This window comes from Solenopsis invicta, chromosome 11 (assembly GCF_016802725.1).
Source record: "Solenopsis invicta isolate M01_SB chromosome 11, UNIL_Sinv_3.0, whole genome shotgun sequence".
NCBI lineage: Eukaryota > Metazoa > Arthropoda > Insecta > Hymenoptera > Formicidae > Solenopsis > Solenopsis invicta.
In genome coordinates, this window is record NC_052674.1 from 6,006,359 (window position 1) to 6,030,667 (window position 24,309).

Sequence of the window (24,309 nt, forward strand, 5' to 3'; positions counted from 1 at the left end):
CGCGCAATCTCTTCGCTCGGCTGGATTGTCCTCGATTTGTCAACTACAAAGGAGAGTTTCTCCCCCCCCCCCCTCTCTTTCTCTTTCTCTGTCTCTCTCTTTTCCGCTGCCTGCTAATCTCTTAAATACCGACGCTATTTCTTAAGCGCTTTATTACGCCGGATAAACGCCGCTAATTCGTAGTCGAGATAGCCACAGGTAAAACGATGACGAGGTTGAAAAGAGAGATTCGCGGAAATGAATCGTTTGTTTCCTTGTTTTCGTTGTTTTCGAATAACTTGCGAAACATCCACTCCGAGGTGTCAAAGTAACTCTATTACAGCCGGGAGAGTTTACATATTATTACAAAATTCTACAGGCGTACTCCCGACCGCGGATTTCGCAATTAGAGAATGTGGATACGAGTTATAGATGGAGTTATAGTGGGAAACAGATTTTGGCAGAGTTCCTCGATTTTATGGGTATTTTGCAAATCTCTGTTAACGGTTGCCTTTCAGACTGAAGCGACGCATGTAGCACGTGGCACTCTCGATGGGGTTGGGACGGGAGGACGGGGATGATGCCGGCCACGATGGCAAGCTGCGTCGATCGCGGGGATTACCACCTTCCAAAAATGCGCGCTTTGGAAGCGGGGCGGCGGTAAGCCGTGCACAAGCGGATAACTGCGCGCGTGCGATGTTACATATTGACAGCATCACTGCCGATACGTAACGTCGTTTTCGACTTCGCGCGTGAATTCACGCGAATTGTTCGTGATCAAATCATCTTCGACATCTATCGCTCTCTTGGCACGGTACCTCGACGTTATCTCGCGGGAGAAATTCGCGTCGTTCCTCCGCCGACGATGTTTAGGCAAAACTTGCACTCCGGGAGACGTCTTATCTTACATCTTATGATGTTCTTACGAATGCTATCACCAATAGTATTGCTGCTTTTTAACCTTTGAGTAGGTAGGTGGGGGTGGCCACAGCACCCCAGGCAAGTACAGTTTAGAAACCTTGTTCTAGAAGAGAAGAAAATATAGAAAGTATTGTCACAAATCTCAATTCATTTCTTTATTTTTTTACATTCCTCCATTTCCTAAGAGTTTAATTAATATAAATTTAAATGTGATGTAATATACTGATAAAAAATATAATAATAATAACATTTCTTTGAGATGTTGTCAGCACCCGTCTACTTACTTGAAAGTTAATTAAGTCTCAAAAACTGAAAGGAAGTGTAGACGAAATTGAATCACTCTTTCTCCGTCAGCGAAACTTATAAAAACCATTTTAAAGTACAACTTCTCTATGAACCACGAAATTCATTCGTCGCGAGATCACCGGAATATCGGGAATGCGGTAACGTCGCGAAAAACAAATCGTGCGTGTTATGTCGGTTAGGGGGGGGGTTGAGAGGGGGTCGCATAAAAGGTGGTTCAACAGGTTGAGAAATAGAGAAGGGAACTTCACGGTTGCCACCACACCTTTGGCGAAATCCAAAGTTTGAGGCGAAAAAAAAACCGAAGATTTTTCTCCGGCTCCTTCGCCGCCAAACCATCGACCCTCCTCTTCGCTTCGAAACCCTTTCCTAGTTCGAACAGCTAGGCACCCTCGGGAGCAACCGCTACTTATTGAACCCCTTCTAGCAGCTCGCTCGTAATATCACTAATACCTATTATATTAAACTCTAAACTCCCCGTCTCTGTCTTTCTCTATTGCGATGAATGGAACACTGTAAAGCGTTCGTTAAGTGCGATTGCACAAAGCCAATTTGGAATGCTACTTCAATCAAAAGTCGTCATAGCAACTGTCCCGCGGCGGTTGATTAAAGGGAAAAAGAAATGACAGACACTGCAGGGGAAATAGTCGCAATTTTTTTTTTATAGAATTCTCGTACAAGTAGTCGACTAAGCATAAATTTAATTGGAGTGTGTCGTGTCAATTGCTCTTTGAGCTTTCATTACCGTGTCGCGAAACCTACTGATAATAAAATGGAATTAATATCTGTGACGTACAAAGTCATATAAGTGGATAGTTTTAGAATATATTTATCGTTGAATTAATTCGCGAACCATATTACACTCACTATATTAAAAGTAAATGCTATTAGAACTGCTATATTAAAAGCGCAAAGTGATGTAAAAATGTTTCAGTTATTTTAATTTTATGTCTCTATTAAAACGTTTGATATGCTTCACCTCTGGCAATATTATTTTTCTGCATTTTATATTTTGCATGAAATTTTATCAACTACATTGATATACGCAATGCTAAAGAATTAATTTGCAATTTTTTTTTTAGAACAGCATATAGTATACCTACACAAGTCATCCTTTTTTGTAGTAGTTTAAATCAAATCTTGAAAATCTTTTTTTACTTACATATATCTACTTGTAACCCCTGTCGTATACAAATTCCTGTGTTCTAAAGTTTGATTTATATTCCCTTCGAAATAAATGGCTCATATTATGCTTGAACGAAAATCAATAAGAATGATAAAATACTGATCTGTGCCAGGAATAAAAGGATTTGCTTTATCTTTCTACGCGTCGATTAATCTCGAATGCGCATAATTAATTCAAAGTTCGTTATAATCATTCATCGATGGCAATCGATTATTGACGATAGATATTTTATTTTTCACGGTGGAAATCGAGTATTTACCGTAAAAGCTTTTTATGATAATTAATTCTGTATTTCTTCATAATTTGAAGCGGTTGAATTTTTGTAATTTTATTATTCGTGGATATTTAATTTCCTTGTTTTGAAAGCTATTGATTACGTTTATTATCATCTACGTTATGCGTTACATTTTATGTTTTTTACATCATTTTTACATTACTTTTTTTTACGAATATAATTATTACAAATTATTATAGATAGCACGATTGAATTAGATCCTTTATGCAACCGGTGATTTTCAGGTCGAAATTCTTTTACGTTGGCATGCAAAATTGGCATGAGAAATCCGAGGAATGTCCGCGCTGCATTTAGATTATATATAGAGTTTTCCGATTTATCGTGCGGCATTTGCGTATTTATCAGCCGGCCCGTATAATTTGCGCAATTGCCTCCGTCGGCGGCGGCAGAAAAAATTAGTCTACGGACGAAACGATTTATCAGATATCTGTTGTTTTATTCGCCCATGGGGAGCGCAGCAATTTCGCACGTGGGAGAACACAAAGTTAACTTCGCAAACTCCGCTTTTATCGAAATTCACGCGCATCCGTCGGCTTAAAGCATTAGATTCCAATAATATTGAAATCATCCGTGCGAAGTGCCTTGGAATATCGATACGCCAATTTTGCGCCGAACGCGAGCGTTTGCAGTTCTGTGCCGTTTATTCTTGAACAATCGCAATATTAAACAATACGTTATCTTTGAAGTTTTTAGTTCAAGAACCTTCTGCAGCAAAATAATATATCTTTTGATTAAAATTGGTTTTTTTGTTTATCAATAAAAGTGGAGTAATATTGGAATTGTAAATATTTCATAAAATGATAAAACGAAAAAAATAAATATAACAGAGAAAATTGAGTGAAATTTGAATCGAGGTTCGCAAAAAATAAAAGAAATGTTTGATTTAATTTTTAAGAGCGGGTATTTTCCTAAGTTATATATACTACATAAGACACCGCAGATCTCGAAAAGTTTTCTTGTGGCAATGCACCAAATTTTGTTGAAGACATGCGAATTCTTGCAAATTTTTCACGATACAGTAGGTAAGATAAGATATCTTAGACCAGTTTAAGAGTTTCAATATCTTCGCTTCTTTTTTCTAAATTAAAACTTTCGAAAAAACGTTTCAAAAAAGATATACTTGAATTCTTTATCCCAAAATTTACTTAAAGTTATTTATCTTCGCAGTCATACTTCTCAGATGAATAATTTCGATAGCATCCACACATGTTATAAAATAATCACAACTTTAGTTAGACTTAAAGACTCTTGTACTTTTATATACATAGGAAAAAATTAGTATCAAATCAACAATTTATTGTTTTATAAGCAAGAAGATAAAATTTTCTTGAAAGAATTTATCATCTTATGTACACACACACACACACACACACACACACACACACACACACACACACACACACACACACACACACATATGTATAGACTCTTAATCTATATTGCCCTTATCATATCGTGCGGTGAAGATTCGCCGGAAGTGGTGGATGATACGCTGCCAAAAGACGTATCAATAAAATATCCATTACCAGGGCAATTCAAAGGTCAAACAGCCATGCATCCCTCGTTCCTTGACACAATAGCGTTCGCAACATCGAAATCCAATCTCGCGCTCGTCTCGTAATGATTACATCGTCGTAATACCGGGTGTCTCCAAACGGTTCTTATCTGAACGCCTACGCCGCGATTCGATACGATGTGATGCGATACTCACGGGACAATATCATCGAGAGCGAATTTATAGGTCGTGGGAAAGGTATGTGCAAACGCGCCGTGCTGGATGAGACGAGAGAAAGGGGGGGGGTTGGGAGAGAAGAGAGGTCGAAAAGATACACAGACGACGATAGGGGGTGATAAGGAAGAAGAGAGGCAGGAAGAAACGCGCTATGGCTGGTGGCAACGCGCCAACGATCGATTGCAAGTACACAGAACGCGCGCCGTGTGCTTTATACACGCTTGTACACAGAGGAGAGAGGAAAGAAAGAGAGGAAGAGAGAAAAGGAGAGTAACTCGTAGCCGATGCACCGTGTTCCCGTATACATACGTGGCGAGCGGTGTACGCGAGAGGATTAATAAAACGTTGTCTGCACATACACACATGCATTTTCTCTCCCCCTCGCTCTCTCTCTCTCTTGCGTATGCATCCCGGAACTAAAGCAAACGCGGCACACGTCACTGAGAGAAGTGCACGAGGCGAATCGCCGCATCGACAGCCCGGAAGAGATCACGGGTCGGCTCGCGGGTCGTCTTCCTTTCGCGAGCGACGGTGTCCGTCGCGATTTAACTCGCAAAAAGATCAGTCACTGTACATGCATAACTCTCCGTAGAACTTTCCGATTTCTGAACGCTAAAACTTGCAGCTTACGCAGATATTTACATAAATATAATGTAATTGATATAAATACAATATTTATATAGAAATAGATTAATATTAATACGCAGAATTAAAATTGAAGATATTTATTGCAAAATTCAGGTCATCGTGTATAAAATAGAGATCTGTATAAAACAAAAATTAAAACGCTGTGTGTTTACGGGTCGCAAAATATAACGAAAAAAAAAACAAACAAAAAAACGAAACGCCAGATTTTATATGATAAGCAAGTTTTGCAAAAAATATATTTTTTTTTACGGCCATTATTTATCACATTATCTGTAACAAGTTTGTTACGAGCAGCAGTTTATCAGATGCGCGAGATAGCTCTGTACGGATCATAGTAGAAAATGTTTCTTTAAAGTTCTGAGAGCTCACAACACGCCGTGCAAGAATATCGGAAATATGCGATGCACGTAGCAGTAAAGAATTTATGTAGATGCGCGACGCATTTTCTCTTTTTCTTTCCTTTTTCCCCCTTCTGTGTCTCTTTTCCCATGAGCGTATACATTTGCCTATGTGTACCGTAGCTTATATTATTTGTGTACAGTGTATCTTATAAAGACTGTCACAAGTCACGTGGCTCCCATATTGTACCAATTTCCTAAGCTAGACAAATGTTGCGGCCGCAAAAGGAATATTTATAAAAAAAAAAAAAAAAAATTTGGCAAACGCTACGTGTAACTTTTTCTTGCGCGCATTTTTCCCGTTCCTTTTCTCATAAAGAAGAATTGTAATACAATTCTTCGTAATGATAATTGTAATTGCTTCTCGAAATAAATTGTGATATGCTTCTTAATTAATTTTACATCCATTCGCTCGATAATACTAGGATATTTACTCGCGATATAGTTTACATAACGCTCGTGTAAGCCGGGAACGCATCTTTTGACGGATAATCTGTATTAATAATGCTATGTGATTCATATAGAATGTTCGTAGTGGCTACGGTTTCTCCCTCGTGATTTCGTAAAGTAAAAAGCGATAATGCAAAAACCAAGCTTCGAAAGAATTATGAATTAAATTTTATAAGTAATTAATCGAAATCATTTTAAAAGCGTTTCTCATAAGCGCTTAATCGTACTGCAATCCAACGATGATTGTCGTTCGAACGATGAGTATCAACATAAATTTCTACCTTTGAATTTTTAATTGAACATCACACGTTGCTAACGCGCAAGACAATCTTGAATAGCGCGATGAAACAAAATACTAAATTAACAAATTTCTCCCGGGCGCATTAGCATTAGCTTCGTATTTCGGGCTATTCGCGCAAACGCGAGTGCAGTGGATAAAATTTACCCGCCGACGTTTTGCCGTGATGTATATTTGCATAATTTAAGGAGCGTTGCTTAGGTACTTAAGCAGGTGTAACGCGAGTATCTTTTGTAACGCGATACTTCCACTAGTGAATTTGCCTTACCGTAACATATATACGGGACATCATCCCGCCATTAACTTTACACAATGATGGTGACTGACAATAAACCCCCCCGGCGAATTTAAGCTGGCTTTTTCTCTAAATTTAATAGAACACCACTGCTGAGGTCGCAACATTTTCCAGCTTTTAATATTAAATGTACCTTGTATATATCTGAATATATCTTATATTAAAATAAGTTAAATTATATGAGCGAAATTAATTCGCTAATGGGATAAAAACGTTTCTGTAATTTCATGAAGATTGAATTGCCACAGAAAACACGGGTATAATACCGCGGATAAAAAGAGACTATAACAAAATACATGTATTTGCGATGCGAGGGGTGTTCTAGTAAAATTCGATATATGAAACTGGGGTTGAAAACTTGAGTAAATATGAAAATACTCGTAGCAAAAAACCATCGGCGATACACATTGTTTACTCCCTGCAATTATTATTAAAGTAATTTTTTGAATGTATCTTTGCGTTAACTGTCAAAGATTCTCTCTCTCTCTCTCTCTCTCTCTCTCTCTCTTTCTCTCATTCTTTTAAAAATGGTTACTTGTGCACACATTGTTACTTGGTTTCGATACGCATCAGATAAATTATATTTCAACATGTAGAAAATAACATATCTCCATATACCGCGATAATATTTGTAACACTTTTAGAAGCGCAAGTCACATAAAATTTCAAAAATTTCAATCGCCGATAACTCGAAAGATATTCCTGCTCTCCGGAGTTTTGTCAAGGGAAAGTTCACTTCAAATTGATCGAAGAAGTAGGCAGAAGGGAAAGAAGTGCGGGGACACCCAGCTATGAAGGAGCCATGTGAGTGGAAACGCGATCGGTCGGAGAGAAACCGTCGACCGAATTCGTCGCGAAGTGCTTTTATTGCGCTTTTTATTGCGCGTTCGATCGAGCTTTCGCAGATAGCACTTCGGTTTCTTAAATCCTTCTCGTACGGAGGGAACGTCGCGCGCAGGTATTCTCGGCGTGATCTTTCCGTCCTTCGTCTCACGGCCCTCATCCGCGTCCTATCGGCATCTCGGAGAGAGGTAGGAATTTCAGCCGATCGTCCATATCGGCGCGTTACGATCTTGTTAGCGGGAGAAGAGGGACCCTCGCTTAAAAAGGCGAACGTATTATAAACCGTCGAAACGTCCGGCCGGCCGGCCGCAGCGGCGGCGGCGCGCCGCCGCTTCTCTTCCTCAAACAATTTTTTCATACGGGCATAAATAATCCGGATAATCAGTCGTCGGTCGTTTTGGATATTAAAGAAACCGTTTGTGTGTACAGAAGCTTTAATGCCGTTCCGGCTAACCTGAGAGAGCGCGCGGTCCTTTTTACGAAGGATAACATCGATTACAACATTCCTACCCGTCGTGCCGTCCGTATACACGTAAAACATAGTTCGATAATTGCCATTAAAGTTACGCGTTGCGTGTTTGTATATTTCAACTTTGTTACAATCCGGCCGTAGCGATATTCCTTGATTCCTCTTAGCCTTTCTCTCCGCTCCTCACTCGACCGTGTCTCATTACCGAAACTGATACGAAGGCACCATCAGGTTGCGTGCAATAACGGCGGCAGGCTCCATAAAACCGCGTCGGGTAATTAAATTTTACTGTGTACGCATTATCTGGATGATGGTTCCCCCTTGATTCTGCTTTTTAAAGACTCCGGCCCCCTTCCGGTTCGAGCGTTGCCTTAGCGCGCAGCGCGGCACGGCGTTAGAGGCACGGCGAAAGACGAAATCGCGCTTCGCGAAAAATTACGCCAAAGTTTCGCCCCGAAGTTCGAGATCGATTTATCCGAGGGAAAACGCGAACGTAAGGATTAACGCAAGGAAGAACATGTCCGTTGTTATTTATTTATATAGCTAAACTTCGTGCCACGGGACCTCGTGCAGTTCTTCCAAGTTTGCGCTTCTTTTTAATTGCACTTCTTTTTTTTTACACTCTCCGTATTTAAAATGAAATATCCGTTTGTTTTGACGGCTGAGATTGAGATGCGGCGTTATTAAAGGAGCACGAGCTTTTCCGCTCGCAAATCTTTGTAAAGCGACTCATGCATTATGAGTTTATCCAAAGAAAGAAAGAAAGAAAGAAAGAAAGAAAGAAAGAGGGTTGTTTGTGGAGATAACGCCACAATGTACAACTTTCCGAGGAGATTCTTAAAATGACGCGGGCGTTGCTATTATATTTCTCGATTTATATTTTCAATGAGGAATGGACAAAGCCCGCGGAGGTACCGATGACACTCGACACTGACAGCTTTCGGAAACAACGTATATATCGTTTCAGATGAACCGTGCATCGTTAATTTGAAGTTGATTTAACGAGCGGTCTCATTCAGACGAAACAATTTCTATTCATTAATTGCCCATAGATTTCTCATCGTTTACTGCGTGCGCTTATTGTTTTGACGAACGTTTCACTTTGTAACATAATAAGTCGACGGGACGAGCAGTTCTCAATGAAGTTATTCATCAATCGTAATGTATTCTGTTATCTCTTTATATTAGTGGCATGCACAATCTGTCCTTATCCCTGTAGTAAAAGACGATCAAAGTAAAAAAAAAATTGCTTTTTTTCTATTTTTATTTTAAAAAGTTTTCGTAATTTTTTATTTGCAATTTTTAATTTTAATTTGTAATTTTTATTTAGATTACGAAACAAAATTTAATAAAACTTGAATATGAATAAACAAAAGAAAATGTAGACCACATTTTTTTGAAAATTTTCTGCGATTATTAAGTAATGGCAATTAGTAACGATTTTTCATGCTATTTTTACAACCTGAATAATAGAGGCGTCATTATCGATAGTTAAATGTAGAAAAGCAGGTAGAGAAAAACACTTGGGGAGAGAGAGAGAGAGAGAGAGAGATGGTGGTTATGCATTATAATTACCGTAATTCAAACCGCTGAATAGTCAAACTTATTGCAGGATAAAATAATAACGGCTTATAAATGTAATCGTCCATTAACTGAGCTGCTTCTTTTATAAACGTGAAAATTGTTGTTTTAGCAGAAGTCTGTGAAACTCCACTTAGGTATTAGAGGGATATAAAATTGCTACGCGCGATCCGGAGTGCTTGATGTAGCAAGAAGTTTAATGGGGCTCATACAAAATTCACTTTAACAACATTTAATAATGAAGAACGATTGTTTTGGCAGCAGTTTTTCACATCGATACGTGTCACGGCGTTGTGTTTAACTCTCAAATATATTTAGAGAGAAAGACAAACTTTATCCGATACGTATAAATATAAGCGCACTTTGCAGCGGGATGCATAAATAATTTCACGATTATTATGTAGTTATTACGTTACGTAGTCTCGAATTCTTCGCGAGCTAAAACGTCTTGGAGTATCAAGTGGCATATCCTATATTTGATTATGTATTTAATTTGCTTAAACGAAAAGAAATACGAAGCGTAAAAAAGAACTTGTATATATGTTTTTCCATACAAGTGGAATAATTTCGGTTTTTTTAGAATTATTTTCGCTACACGTGAACATGACGCAAAGTTCTAAAATTGTCACGTACCGACCATGCTGTTGTCATCGGCAAAACCTTTGCCGCTGTACTGTAATGCGAGCCGTGAGACTACCGTAAATATAGACTGCCCCGCATGACTAATTACTTTAATAAATATTTTCTGTGCGCACTAATTTGCATTGAGACGAGTTTAATTAGAGGATATTTTTCAGTCACGCGCACCATAATACCGTTTATTTGCCCGGCACATGTTCTGTATACAGAGCACAACGAATACAGAGGAGGGATGTTAAATTAAAATGAATAACGGTACTTTCAATATCGAGATGTCCTACCGTCTCAATAGATTTTTAATTAATGAAAGATTAATTGCACTTTCACAGAGAAGTAAACTGTGCGACGTTAAATGGGCATAAAAAATTATATTTTTCAATTAATGTCTCTCAAATGGACATTTGTTTGAGAAAAATTTAACATAATTATTAAGATCACTGAATTGAAAATGGTTTCGCGGAGAGGAGAAACTTGTTAAAAAGAAATACATACAGTAATTCTGAAGTACTCGTCTCTTGGAATTTCGATCTTTAAATTATGTCAAACGTTAAAGTAGACTAAAAGAGGAATTAGTTTTTATACTTTATAGTCTTCAAAAATGAACTCTGTTTACGATGCCTTTCTATTGTTCTAATTAATTCGTAAAAAAAAAACAGAATTCTATTTTTAATATCATTTAACGTTGCTTCACTTTTGAGAATTAATTTAGCGGATTATTAATAGGATGCATGTTGTCGACTGTAAGTTTTTGAAGGTAGGAAATAGTGGGACAGCGTGTTTAATAATTAACGGAATTGGGAGAGGTTTCACCTGCGGGCCACTTCATCGTCGAGTCCCATGGGTTCTCCTCACCTTCTCCTCGAGTAATGCTCCCCGTGAGACGCCAGTATAAAGGCAGATAGTCCCGCCTTAGTGCTTTTAATAATTAATACGGTGCACGGGTTTGGGTTACTTATCAAATACGTTGGAACTCAACGACCCAGTTATGTAGTTCACATTTTATCTTAAGTTAGCTCAAATTTATGATCTTGACACCGTTTAGATTAAACGATTCCGACTGATCGATAAATAACAATCTCAGTACGTCGAAGAATCACGAGATTAATTACAGAAATATGTATCTGAACATATTTAGCACGGTCTTTAGTCATTATTTATTTATTACATTATTACGTTAAGTTGAAATTATTTTATTTTACACTTATCTTTTCCCCTTATCCTTCTAAAATTTTTAAACGGTATACCTAATTGTTAATACACTTATTGCGATTTTTATTATTGACTTTGTTATTTTTGGCTGCAAAACAAAACTAATTCTCGTAAACCTGAACTTTTTTTAAAAGACTTTATGCTCACGATATTCATGTGCCAGGCTTACGTATCAAATCTATGATACTTCCTATCCTCTCAATTTTTAAGTTAATAAGATACACGTCTTTTATTATCGGGCTTATTACTCACAGTTTCATATGCGAAGCTCGTCAAAATCAGGATCGATTGCGGATCTTTCCTTATAAGACTTCAGCGAATAGATTACCGTCCCCTTTTCATAAAGGAAGGAATAAGGGGGCTAATGAGGGATAACTACACGTCATGCGACTCGAGGCTGTACTCAATGATCGTATCAGGAAGCGTGCACTTCTAGGGTAAAGAGAGAACTTAATCCAAACGCGATATAAAATATCGCCGTCTCTAATCGGGCTGAATCGTTGAATTGTCGAAGAAAAAGTTTTATGATAAGAACGCAGACGGATAATGAAAAGGATACATATTTCAGCCTGTAACTAAGCTTCGACGAGTTTGGCAGTTGGAGCGTTCGTGCTTTTCTTTCGATGTCGAAGATTTAGGACCGAAGTGCCGTCGTATCGCGGTCGAACGATTTGGGTTTTTTTTTTCCTTCAATTCGTGGAAGGTGGTCCCGGGTACTTGACGGAAATTGGAAAAGTTGACACCTGTAGGTGTTCGAGCGTTGCTCGATCGAGTTGCATGTTAATAGATCCCGGGAGGACGCGCGCTCGTGAAAGAGGATAATCGCGAAAGTGAACGAATGATCCGTTACATCGCGCGACTGAATTCCTCGCGTGACTTCGCGGACGGTTGTGCGACGTAACTCCGCGTGACACACGCAAATTATACACGCGCGTGCGATACGCAATCACTAACCATTGAAGAGCGTATGCAGCAGTTATCCGGACGAGATAATCGAATCGCGAAACACGTGTCAAGCTTTTCACCGAACAGGTTATAGGATATAAACGAATTGCACATGAGATATCCAGTGCAGAGATTTCTATTTCTATCAGTCTATTTTTCAATCCATTTCAATCTGTAAATATTTTATCTGCAAAATATTTTTTTTCCCCCTCAAAATGGTAATTGAAATATTTGTGAAAATATTTGAGGTGAAATTTGATTCTATTTCAGCGATATTTTATACAATTTTTTTTCATTCCTCTAGAAAATGTTCCTTTCGCACATAATACACATAATTTTTTATAATAATAAATTCATTCAGTTATGAATGATATTAATATGGCGAAAGAGGAATTTATACGAAAGATGGTAAAATCTAGATTTCAGATTGTCGAGATTTTTAGTATAATTTTATTTTTGAAATATACATTTATTCGAGTTATATATACATATACATATAATGGAACGGAAAAGGGCAGATGCCCTATAATTCCTCCGTGTTTGGTTATGCTACCTGCACAGGAGCAGTTGATAATGAATTCGACTCAGGGACTGTTGGGAATTGAAAACAGATCGAACATGATCGCATTTCACTTAACGCTACCAATATCCTACCTAACGACCGGATTACATCGAACTTTTTGATTTTTTCAGCAGTTTTACATTATCCTTGCCATTAATAAAAAATTTGCAAAAAGATTATAAAATGATAAAACTATAATTGTACTTAAAATTGTAATTAATATCGATATGTTTTTCATATCGATATTCTTTGCACGAGAATTTAATGGCTACAATATTTCTGTCAAGACACACAAATATTTTTGTCGAGGCACACAAAGACACTTAGTCAATATATTTTCAAGGGTATCGACATCGAAATAAACCGAGATTTATGATTTTATAAATGGGGATTTGAGTTTATCTCATTCGGGGTTTTTTTTTTTTTATTTCGATTTACTAAAAGTGTTTTAACAAATCGCATAATATCTATCACTGATATTCATTGTATAATATTTTGCTGTTACGACGGGCGAAGCTCCCCTGTCGATGGCTATGGCAAACATATTTTGAAATCGTTTAGTCGAAATTAATATGCATTGAACAAATATTTCTCTCCCCAGCGTTTCTGTCTCCTGAAACACACCGTCTGTGACCTCCGGTGATGTTTCATGAATTGGAAAATATTTTTATGGACAACTACGATACATTATGCAAACTTCAACCATTTTTATTCAATAGCTTTATAGAAAATTCCTAAAATATTTAAAAGTAACATCTCTTAAATAATTCATTTCATGAATGTTAGAATTAAATTGCGTACAAAAATAATTAAAAAAAAAAGAAAAGAAATACAGTACAAAAGAACGTAATTTCAAACAGGTGTTTTGCCAAGCTTTATTCAATCTAAAAGAATACTACTTTTTTAAATAAAGAGATACAATATTAATTTAAACAGAGTGCACAGAAGGATGTTTAGCAAATTTAGCGAATTACTTGAGAAATTCAGATGAATTTTCTCGAGGAAATCGTGAAAATGGGGTTTGAAAGAATAACACGTGATAAATGGTAAGGTATAACGATACGGAATTAAGACTTCAATGTGTATTTAAGAAAAGTAGAATTTAAGAAAGTACGTAATACGACAGAGATTTTTAAATTACAAGAATAGTCGATGCTCGCCAATCACGGATGTAAACACTTCCTCTAGGTCTTCGCGCGCCCAATTTGGTTACGGCTCCGCACCCCATTCACCCCTTCGCCATCCGCTGACGGTCGTTAGTCACGAATAGCTAGGTAGCTTTACTTGGATATTATATCATACGGAAGCATGTGAACGAACGAGGCTCTCTAACATGCCAATCCCACGACATTCGTATAATTAATTAAACTAAGCCCGAGAAACATGAAGTTACGTGAACTTACTATGTTAACTAACAACTTGTGTCAACATATACCTTGTACTTTTCCTTGTCTACGATCCATCATTCTTAGAACTTAGGAAAGATAGTTTTAGACTCGAATAAACGCACTACCATTTGCTATAGTTATTTAAATATGTTTGACAATTTTACTTTGTTGAAAAGATTTAATTTCTCTCCCGTTTTTTATTATTAGTACACTAAGAATAGAACGTAATTTTTTCTTAAAAAAAAAAAAGAGATAAAAGACCAAGTAGAAGCTATTTTATTATCATATAATTATTATATAATTATTAATATGAAGCTGCTGGTATCTCTCTCGATATTTATTCTACATGTAAAAAGAGGTACGAAAATCACAATAATCGAAAGTATCCCAGGTCATTTGTATTCACGTAATGTGATAGAATAGTAACAAGCTCAACAAGGTCGATGGAACGATGACAAAAATTACCTGCTTGGTCGCGTAAATGCATTTGAGCCTTAACAAACGATATTATTAGCTGCATTGATTTGGTTTAATCAACTCCTATCGAGCAAATCGCCCGCAGGGTTTGTGTATTGGCGCAGCATCGGCGAGTGCGATCACGCGATTCGATGGATCGAGGACAAACGTAAAAGGGTGAAAGGACACAGATGCGCAAACCAACCAACCAATTAACTAACCAACGAGCGTCGCGTATTTGTCGAATAAAATAAACTGGCCGCCAAAACGTTGCTAATGATAAGTCGTTTGGGAATCAAAATCAGGGATCACTGGATAGCAATAGTCATTTGAAGCGGAGAACGAAAAGCAATGTTACGAAGTGTGTGTCACACGTTCTTCCAACCGCGGGTTCTCTGTCAAACATTCAGACTCTTGGGAGTATCGGGTAGACGCTGATAATTTTACTGATAAATCGTTGTCAATTTTGTTTCAGTTTATTAAAATGTTCATTAGAAATACAAAGTAAACGTCTTTTCCAAAAACTTTTATACGCGAGATCGACGACTCTAGCTACATTATTGATTACAGTGTCCACCGCTCGCCGTCTACCGGGTGGTGAATGTTCGATCTAATACTTAATTCACGGACTATTATCGTGACATGCAGATCGCAAACGTGTATCAGCATAAAGCTCTTTTACCGCGAACGATTTCAACGATTCTATGTCACGAAGCTTGTAATTACCAAAGCGACCAGGTGGTGCATATCGATATGAGATTTATGCACTAAACTAGTTTAATAATATGATTGTATTGAAATGCTGTAGAATTATCGTCGTTCTATTGATCCGTGAATTATTTAATGCATTTATTAGCGGATTATACTTCTTTATAAGAGCCTCAGTAGATATCTTTTTAACTTTTGAATTGAAAAAATTGCTTACGAAAAATAATGGTGAAACATGAAAAATCAAATCTTATACATGTAGTGGGACAATTTAATTTGTCTCCTGTCAATCGTTTAAATTTAATGAGTTTGTTCCAACAAATTTCGCATATATCGCGATGTTAAAAACTTAATAAAAACTATGGCACGTACTGATAATACGTTAACACACCTTTGCATTAGATTAAAATTGAAAAAAAAAATTGTTCGCTCTGAAATATGTGAACTTTGATAAAATGCGCTTCGCAAGAGGTGTAAATACGTGACGTTCGGAATTTCCGCAAGAAAATTTAATTTATTAATGTTTTGAATTTGAAATTTCCGACACATTTTCAAATATGCGCAGCAAGTAACACCGCTAGGCATATGAATTTATTTATGATTTCACGATACGTGATTGATTTGTTTTTACAATCTTCCACAGATGTCAAACGTTATCCACTTTCGCTCGATAGAATCTTGATAGCGGCAGTATTTGAAAATCAGGTTACACGTAAGGTAGCATGCAACGAATATTTTAAGGTACGGCCGACCCTAAGATATTCGTTGAAAAAGAGACAAATAGCTTCTCGGTTAGTTGTATGTATCTACCCTCGTCGTTTTTGTCAGCCTGGAAAGAGTACGCATTCCGTTGTGACACCTCACTCGACGCTTAAGGCATACATCTATATTTTATCATACTTGATTTTGACGTGGACGTGCTTTTTACCGTCTACAAAGTGTCACGAGATATTTCTGATCGTCTATGAATCATAATATCGACTATATGGAATCAGTACTCTGGTTATTCTGATCTCGTCGCGGAGTTATATCATCACTGTACATATCATCGTGTAGAATAATAACACTTAATCATACATGTAAGGCATTTTTGCTGCGAGCCTTTGTCCGCGATATGTCACGAGATATTCTTGATCACCTGGGAAATAAAATAGATAATGGTCTGTGAGTTAAAGGAATATTATTAGCCAATTCAATTTGCCGTGCGTGAAACTTATTTGTCTTTAATTTATCTCTCGAATTGTGATATTAAAAATATTCCACTGCTATGGCTTTATTCTTTTTTTTATTGTAATGAGTTCAGGTTGTACTCCGCGCATCCTGAACCGCTGCAACAAGGTAGTAATGAGTAACGAAGATCATCATTATGGTTTGCAGATGCGGCGGTAATCTGGCAGTCAACATTTACATCTAGCTGTTTAGATTTGTTTCTGTAATTCGCCATTGTATTCTCTGTCCGGAATATTCGAAATATCTCTCGTTACGGAGTACATTGCTCATCGTGCATCCACCCACGATTACTGGCGGCCAAATAATCGAAAATCAAATCTCTCGCGGTCGGAAGAGATGTCCTTGTTATTAAATTTTGTTTCGCGGAATGAGATATTGAACGATAACGGAGAGAGATGGGAGGGAAGGGGAGAAATCAATGGTCACTCCCTTACCTTTGTCGCAACTGACTCATCCACGTGTTCCGTCTTACCTGGTCGAATCAATTTCCTGGCTATATCGCGAAGGGTCGCGGACGATCGTTTTGTAGGACTTCTTTCGTTGTCTAAGATATCCCAGAAATTTATACCTCGCCACTTGGATCGTTTTACGATCAATTACCGGTGGCGAATTACCAGCCTAGTGGTAGCGGTGACCGATATCGGACTTAATTAACTTAATAACGATAAATAGTAGTATTTATGAATAACTCAATTACGTCCAACGCGAACTTGCTCGTTTACATATTTCTGCGGGCTAATAATATTAATAACGCGTAAATTAATGATGCGTAATGGATATTGTGCATTTGCGGTCGGTGTACATTTATTTTTATCCGTTTATACGATTAATTGATGCACGATGAAACATTATCGAAATCAGGAACGTAAACAACCGTATAGCTTGCTCGAAATGCCTAAATCTGTCGTCCCATTTTTCTATTTTTTGCGCGAAAACTCACTAAAAATTTCAAGAACAATTTAAAAGTCACGAAAAATTTTCAATTATTTAAGCTTTACATAAAAGATTGTATCTTTTTATAGTTTGAAAACCTTTTTGCATGTTTTATGTTAAATATTTTAAATTGTTGAGCAACCAAGTTATTGATATTCGATTGAAATTCTTAACAGCTATGCTTTAGAATATTTACTTCAAATTCTGGCATGTAAAAATAAATCGATAAAGATATAGAATTAATAAAGGAATATAATCTTAAAAATGCCAGAAACCGGAAATTTATTTTTAAAATAAATCTAATTGTGAACTTTATTAAGAGTCAAAAAGTATATGCTAATAACTGTTTACGAAATATAATTTTCTTAACATTTCTAAAAATAGTATATAAAAATTTTAGTATTAATATTCGAAATTATTATTACGAAAACTTAAAATGTTTTGTATTTTTTAAATCCTTAATTTGTTTAAGTTCAAATTTTTTTTATAATGCTTTGTTTTAAAATCACATAAAAATGGTTAAAAAAATATGTATAAAAACTTCTAATTGAACGAAGAAAGAACGATTTTGCTATAACACAGATCCAAAAACAATTAGGTTGAACTATTAAACAAATTATATTGAACGTTTAAGCTGAAATGTTAAATGTCAAATGCTGTTTGTAGCAATATTATATTTGAGCGTACATAATTATTACGGTGTTCAACATAAATTTATTTTTTTATATGTATCTAGCTATTTTTAGATTCGGCAGTAAAATTTTTCTTTCCATGTGAAAACAATTTTAGAGTGTTTTTTGAATAAAGTCTATTAAATTGTTCTGATTCCTATATTTTTCTTAAGAGTCGTTATGTTCCAAATCGCTTCTTTAAACTGACGGCAGATGTTTTTTTTTGCAGGTATTCGGCGCAACGTCGTAAAAGAATCATAGAGGAGGAACGGAGACTATAGCGAGCACGTTCACGTCCCAATTAAAGAAATGGATACGGTAATTACGAAGCCGCGTCGGCGACTAGGAATACGAGCCAATTCGGCACGTTAAATGCTCCCCCGGCAATTTACGTTCCGGCCGGGGCTCTCGCAGATCTGGGATGGCCTTCTGGGAGCAAAAGCGGCAACAGCAGCAGCAGCAGCAACAGCGATATCGGATCAAACTCAGTTAACAAGTCCGTGTCGTCACCGTATCGGCCGCGCAAGTAGATAGATTTTAAATCGAGTCAACTGCGGGACAACGGTAACGAAGTTAGCGCGGCAAAATAATCCAGGGGCGATTGGATCCCGTATTCCGCGTATAATGGAAGCATATAAGACGAGACGGTAGTGGACCCCGAGGATGGTGGTTGCTGCGAGGAAGAAATTGAATTCCGTGTTCACACGCCACCTAATCGCTCGACACATCGCAGATGTCAAAGGAGATTCTATCTGATGCGGGAGACGAAAAATGTAGATACAAGTATAGTTACAAAGAAGACACTATTAACCCCATCCTACCCCATTTGAAACCTCTCGCGTGTATCGACGATATCCACGATAGACGCGAAAGCACGGGCTATAAAATAAAACGCTACGCCGACGTCGAAGGAAAACGTGCCGGATGTCTCGAGGAAGGGAAGTGACACGGTGAGAGAGGACGTAGAGACAGCCAATCTTAGGAATGTGACACGTGACAGGATTTCCACGTGAGGAAATCAGTATCTTCAAACAGGAATCGTGGAACGAGAGAAAGAGGGAAACATACGGGATCGACAGAGATTCGTCCCAACAAGTGTCCTTACGGATTCAGGTTTCCTTCTTAACGTTATCCTCGTCGCGAAGCGGCGTTGATCCTGTTATGGAATGAACCGATGCCCGGACGGGGCATCTAAATGTCCGCGATCATCGTCCTTGATACGAGCATCATGACCCCGATGATGCGGCTGCTTCTCCTATCCGCACTGCTGGCCATACAATCCTGCTCGACCGTTTGCTCGGCGAACAGTGATGGTGGGCCAAACAGTCCGATTTTCAATCTGGATCATACTGCGCTGGAGAAGAACTTAGCGGCGATCTTCAATAAGGTGGCGCATAGTTCTGCGACCACGAAGCGCAGTGTGCCGGCGTACGATGCTCAAGTGTCGGGTAGCACGACGTTGTCGACGGTACCATCGCCGTTAACTACCAGTACGATCACCAGTACAACCACCACGACCCCGTCGATACCCGCTATCAAGTATCCGGCGGCGCCGCGGGCCACTGCATCACCCGTCTTCCGGGATCTGCCATCGTACGCGCCGCCCTCCAGGGCACTTTTCACGCCACCTCTGCCGCCGGAGTACCTGCACCCGTTCGCCGACAAACCCACGTTGCGAGGTACCAATTCAGATGTGCACGCCAACAACAGGAGGCCGGTACCGCCACCGAGCTTGACGCCGGCGCATGAGCGGATACCCATCCGACCGCCGGATCTATCTCAAAGTCCCTCTCAGGTGCCGGAGAGGCATCATTCTCACTCGAGGAAACCGACAAACGTGCCCGACAGTAGGGAGCACAGGCCTGCGGAATCCAGTGAGACCGATCGAAAGAACGGCACGAATGATCCTTCGTTCGTGACCCTTCATTATCCCAGTATTTCTAGAATCTTATCCGGTAGTAACGGCAGAAAGCAGGAAATCCCCGACATTCTGCTGAAACCCTTCGCAACGAAAAGTCCGTTGCTGCCAAATGTACCTTCTGCCCCGACAACCGACAAAACTACGTCGCCGCCGAGCACTATCACGCCAAAAGTGTCAGGCAGTACGAATCCCTCGAAGATCGCCGTCACACAGCCGACGATTTATCTACCGAACACCGGCCAGCAAGAAGAGCACGGCCTGAAGCCTGACAGTATCGAGATAGTGCAGCAGGAAAGGCTGCCATATCCGCAGCCTCAACCGCCAGCGCCAACGTCGAAGCGACCAGCGAATATCGACGAGGACGACGATCGTTTGATACCACACATCGACACACATCCGCTCGAATCCACGTGGCGGATCGCTTGGTCGCTACACGTGTACTTCGCGGCGATTATGTTCACGCTCATGGCCTTGTACTCGATCTATAAGATCGTGCGTTTCAATGAGGCAACGAATCTACTTACGCAGTCGTACTTCCTAGCCGTTCATCTGCTGTTGACCACAATTTGCACATTGAGGTGCTTCCACCTCTTCTACGACGCTTACAATCTCGGACATTCCCTACCGGAGTCATTGTCCAGGGTGCTGATGTATCTACCGGCACCGCTCTTATCCACGGCGTTCGCCACTCTGATGTTGTACCTCGCCCGGTGCTCGGAAGCACCCTCACTTAACAACAGCATCCTCTCGCCAATCACGCTTGTACTTTCGTCCACAGTGCACATTGTACTGTGCGTATCCTTGCACGTGTCCGCGAATATGCTCGGCTATCAAGACGAGGCGAGAATTCTGCCGCTCATCTGTCAGTGCATCTACATCGTCGTCTGCGTCACCCTAGGTCTGTGCTACATGTACGTGTACCGCGTAGTGCGTTCGCAGATCCACATAGTCAGTAATAAAGCGGCCGGTGCGAATCACATGATGGGCGCTGATCCTACCACGGTGGCTCTTAGCACTGCCATTACCACCACTATCGCTACCGCTTTGTTGTTCATCCTCATGGGCTTCGTGCAACTTTATGGCATATTCGGCGTTCAGGAGCGTCCGCAACAGTATCCGTGGCTCTGGTGGGGTTGGCAGTTTTCCGTCAGATTGCTAGAGCTGTCCGTTTGTGGTCTCCTAGCCTGGGTTGCCAGCCTGTCGCAGTTTCCGTTGCGCGAAAAACAGATGCAACAACACTCGGCACATTCGGGTTTCGCTCTGTTCCCCTGCGGCAGTTCCACCTCCACGGAAAACATGGACGATGTACTCTACCCTGCAATATGTAGTACCAACCAAGCGATCCAAAATTATACCATGAGAACGGGAAAACAAGTTTACGACGATAGTTTTCCACTGAATACTTTACCCGAGCATTTGAACATATCAGGTAAAAAAAAATGTAATACATTATAAATTTTTCATTAGCAATATTAATTCATAATTGAGTGTATAAAATTTGTCACATTCTCTGTAAAGAAACTAACATATTAATTAGCTAGATTATTTAATATAATTGTCAATCAATTAATAGGACGTTATTTGTTGCGCAGGTACCTTTGAGAGACATTCCATTCGCAAGTCAGGTACGATGGGCCACTTTCCTCACGAAGGTCGGGGTTCCTTAAGTCGTCATGGTAACGGCATACAGACCTTAAGGAACTCGGAGACTCGTGGGAGGCATACGCCTGTTCAAGGCCTACACGAACAAGCTCCGACCAGCGGCTCGACGATGCTAGTCGCCGAGGACGGCTTCGTTAGGTTCCGGAGTCTTGGTACGGAGGACGACGAGTTGTCCGATACACAGAGCATGGTCGGCACTCACGGTAGGGGAAGCTCGCTCGCTGGTAGCGTTAGGTACAATGCGAGGCATCCCACGGTACAGCATCAGCATCCTCATCAGCATCAGCACTCGCTGCAGCACTCGCATTCGAGTCAGCATCAAACTCACCATCAACTTTACAACAACACATAAAGGCTGTGCCAACGCGATGACTAGAACGTGATTCTCGTTGATTCGGTAGGTATAACGATAAATAAAATATTTCAATGTCAAAATCAATTCTATTTTTACACTAGTATTGCCAAAGGTACCGATTTGGTAATTTCCTACTCTTATGTTCAATTAATAAAAAGTCATTTTGATATTATTGTATCATTAGAATTATTTCTATTTACTTATTTTCAAAATATTCTGTACTGTATAATACAAAAAGAATTGAAAAAGATTGACATTATTAGCGAAATCAAAATGGCGTTGGCGGTATTAATGCAATAATTCATTTTTAAAATGTATTATTTTTTACATGAGATGCGCGTCTAAAAAATATAAATAATAAATAAAATTATATTTAATAAAATAATTTTGAATCGATCATCTTTACTATAATTGGTGTTCTTTTGTTGCAGACGTAACGATCGCCGTCGATGAGACATGGGATGTATCGATACCCGCGAGAATCGTCGCCCTCGCAAACTTCGGTCTAAACTAATTTTATCTCGTACTCTATGTAAGATATGTCCTGTGTATAGACAAAACCTAATTGCCATTCCTGCTCTCCCGCTTCGCATCGACGTCCGAGCCAAGCCTCTGCCGTACGATATCTATACATATTTATTTTGATCCTCGATAAGCGAGTAAAAGTATACGGCGAACTCGTTTGGGGTTCCTCTACCTATATGTGGGTAGTTCAGGGTATATCGAAACTTGATCTTATATTAGGCACTTGGTACTTATTAAGATTCATGTGATTGAAAAAAATAAAGAAATAATGTGTCTCACTGAAATATATAGGAAAACGCTTCTCGCTCGGTTTTATGTTCACTGTTAGTACCGAACACGGCTGTGGAACGTATCGGAAGAACAAATGATTTTAAATCGGTTCTAATATCACACAAGGAATTCCGACGTATTTTAGCAAACACATTGCTATTTATTCGCTGCTATATTATAGAAGACTTCGGCGTTTTATATTGCTCCAGAGAAGTTTTTATAACCGTATAGATTCATTATTTTATATAGTCGTACATACATTAAAGCATTTCAGTAATCTATTCAATTGATGACTCGTTCTTCTTTCAATTTACCGCTATGATGGAAATTCGACATAAAATCAGCTTTTTGCGATCAGCAGGAAGTATATTTTTTACAAAAATTATACGCGAGGTCCAAACACACAACTGGGGAAAACAATTACGATTCTCATTCAGGTATTCCGAGATTAGGATATGATTGTGTCAAGCTGAAAGCGATGTTTGTACAGTCGATGATAATTTATCACTCAGTCCAATTGTACGATTTAGTTAGCGGCTAAGACTAGATTAAGAATTGCGGGTTACGTTAAGTTTAGCCGTTAAGTTAGGCAAGACGCGACTAATGTCAACAGGTTTACATTTAATAAATTGAAGGAGAATAAGAAAGACGTAAAAAAAATACTATTACCGATTTAGAATAGACGACATAAGTGCGATTTAACGTCACACACACACACAGGCCAGCATTTTACTTTATTTCTCAGATTCTAAGGTACAAAATAGTACTTTTTACCTTTCACTTCGTATATCGATAGGTCGCAATGTATATGTTTATATATGGACATTGTAAATAAGGTATACGGGCTCGTCGTGAGTGAATTTACTGTTACGATAGAATCCGATTGGATTCTATTCGACACATTGGAATTTATACATCTCTTGGTTGTATAAAAATGGATGCAAGACTTGTATTTTTATTTATGTCAGAAGCTGTATTTATTATGTGAAACATTCCACAACAAGTGATCAGTGAGAGTGCGCGATCGATTTGTGTGGGATTTTATTGCAATTATAAATTTATCTAGGCGCTAAACGAAACGGAACAAATGTAAATAAAAGCTTTTTTGCGAAGTCTTACGTTTATCTTACTTTCAAACGAGATTTTAGTCATTCTAGATTCATTGGATGTACATGAAACATACTCTTGATTTTTACATTTTTTTTAAAGAATTTTAGTTGAAATACACCTTTACAGGTTGTTGTGTTCACATATTATTAATTTATCACGGGATAGCATAATATTTAGATAAATTTGACAAGAGTGTGCTGTCAGAATTCATAATCCGACACGCATTACGCAAAAATGTTTCCGAATTTAGGTTTCCTATAAACAAATTTTATATTGTAATATATAAATATAATGTGTTAGTTACGTATGTATACATATTTATATGAT

General features: G+C 38.7%; 1 protein-coding gene across 4 annotated transcripts in view; it reads left to right on the forward strand.

The window, feature by feature from the left end:
- The window catches only part of LOC105200106 (proline-rich transmembrane protein 3), a 163,327-nt gene extending 139,034 nt beyond the window's left edge, over positions 1 to 24,293 (forward strand). For all 4 annotated transcript variants that reach the window (XM_026138637.2, XM_039455037.1, XM_039455038.1 and 1 more), the window contains 3 exons: positions 18,369 to 21,489; positions 21,653 to 22,119; positions 22,509 to 24,293. In XM_026138637.2, the coding sequence (XP_025994422.2) occupies positions 19,335 to 21,489; positions 21,653 to 22,074 (2,577 nt within the window). In that variant the 5' untranslated portion in view covers positions 18,369 to 19,334 and the 3' untranslated portion in view covers positions 22,075 to 22,119; positions 22,509 to 24,293. The remainder of the gene's footprint in view (positions 1 to 18,368; positions 21,490 to 21,652; positions 22,120 to 22,508) is intronic.
- The last annotated feature ends 16 nt before the right edge of the window (positions 24,294 to 24,309 follow it).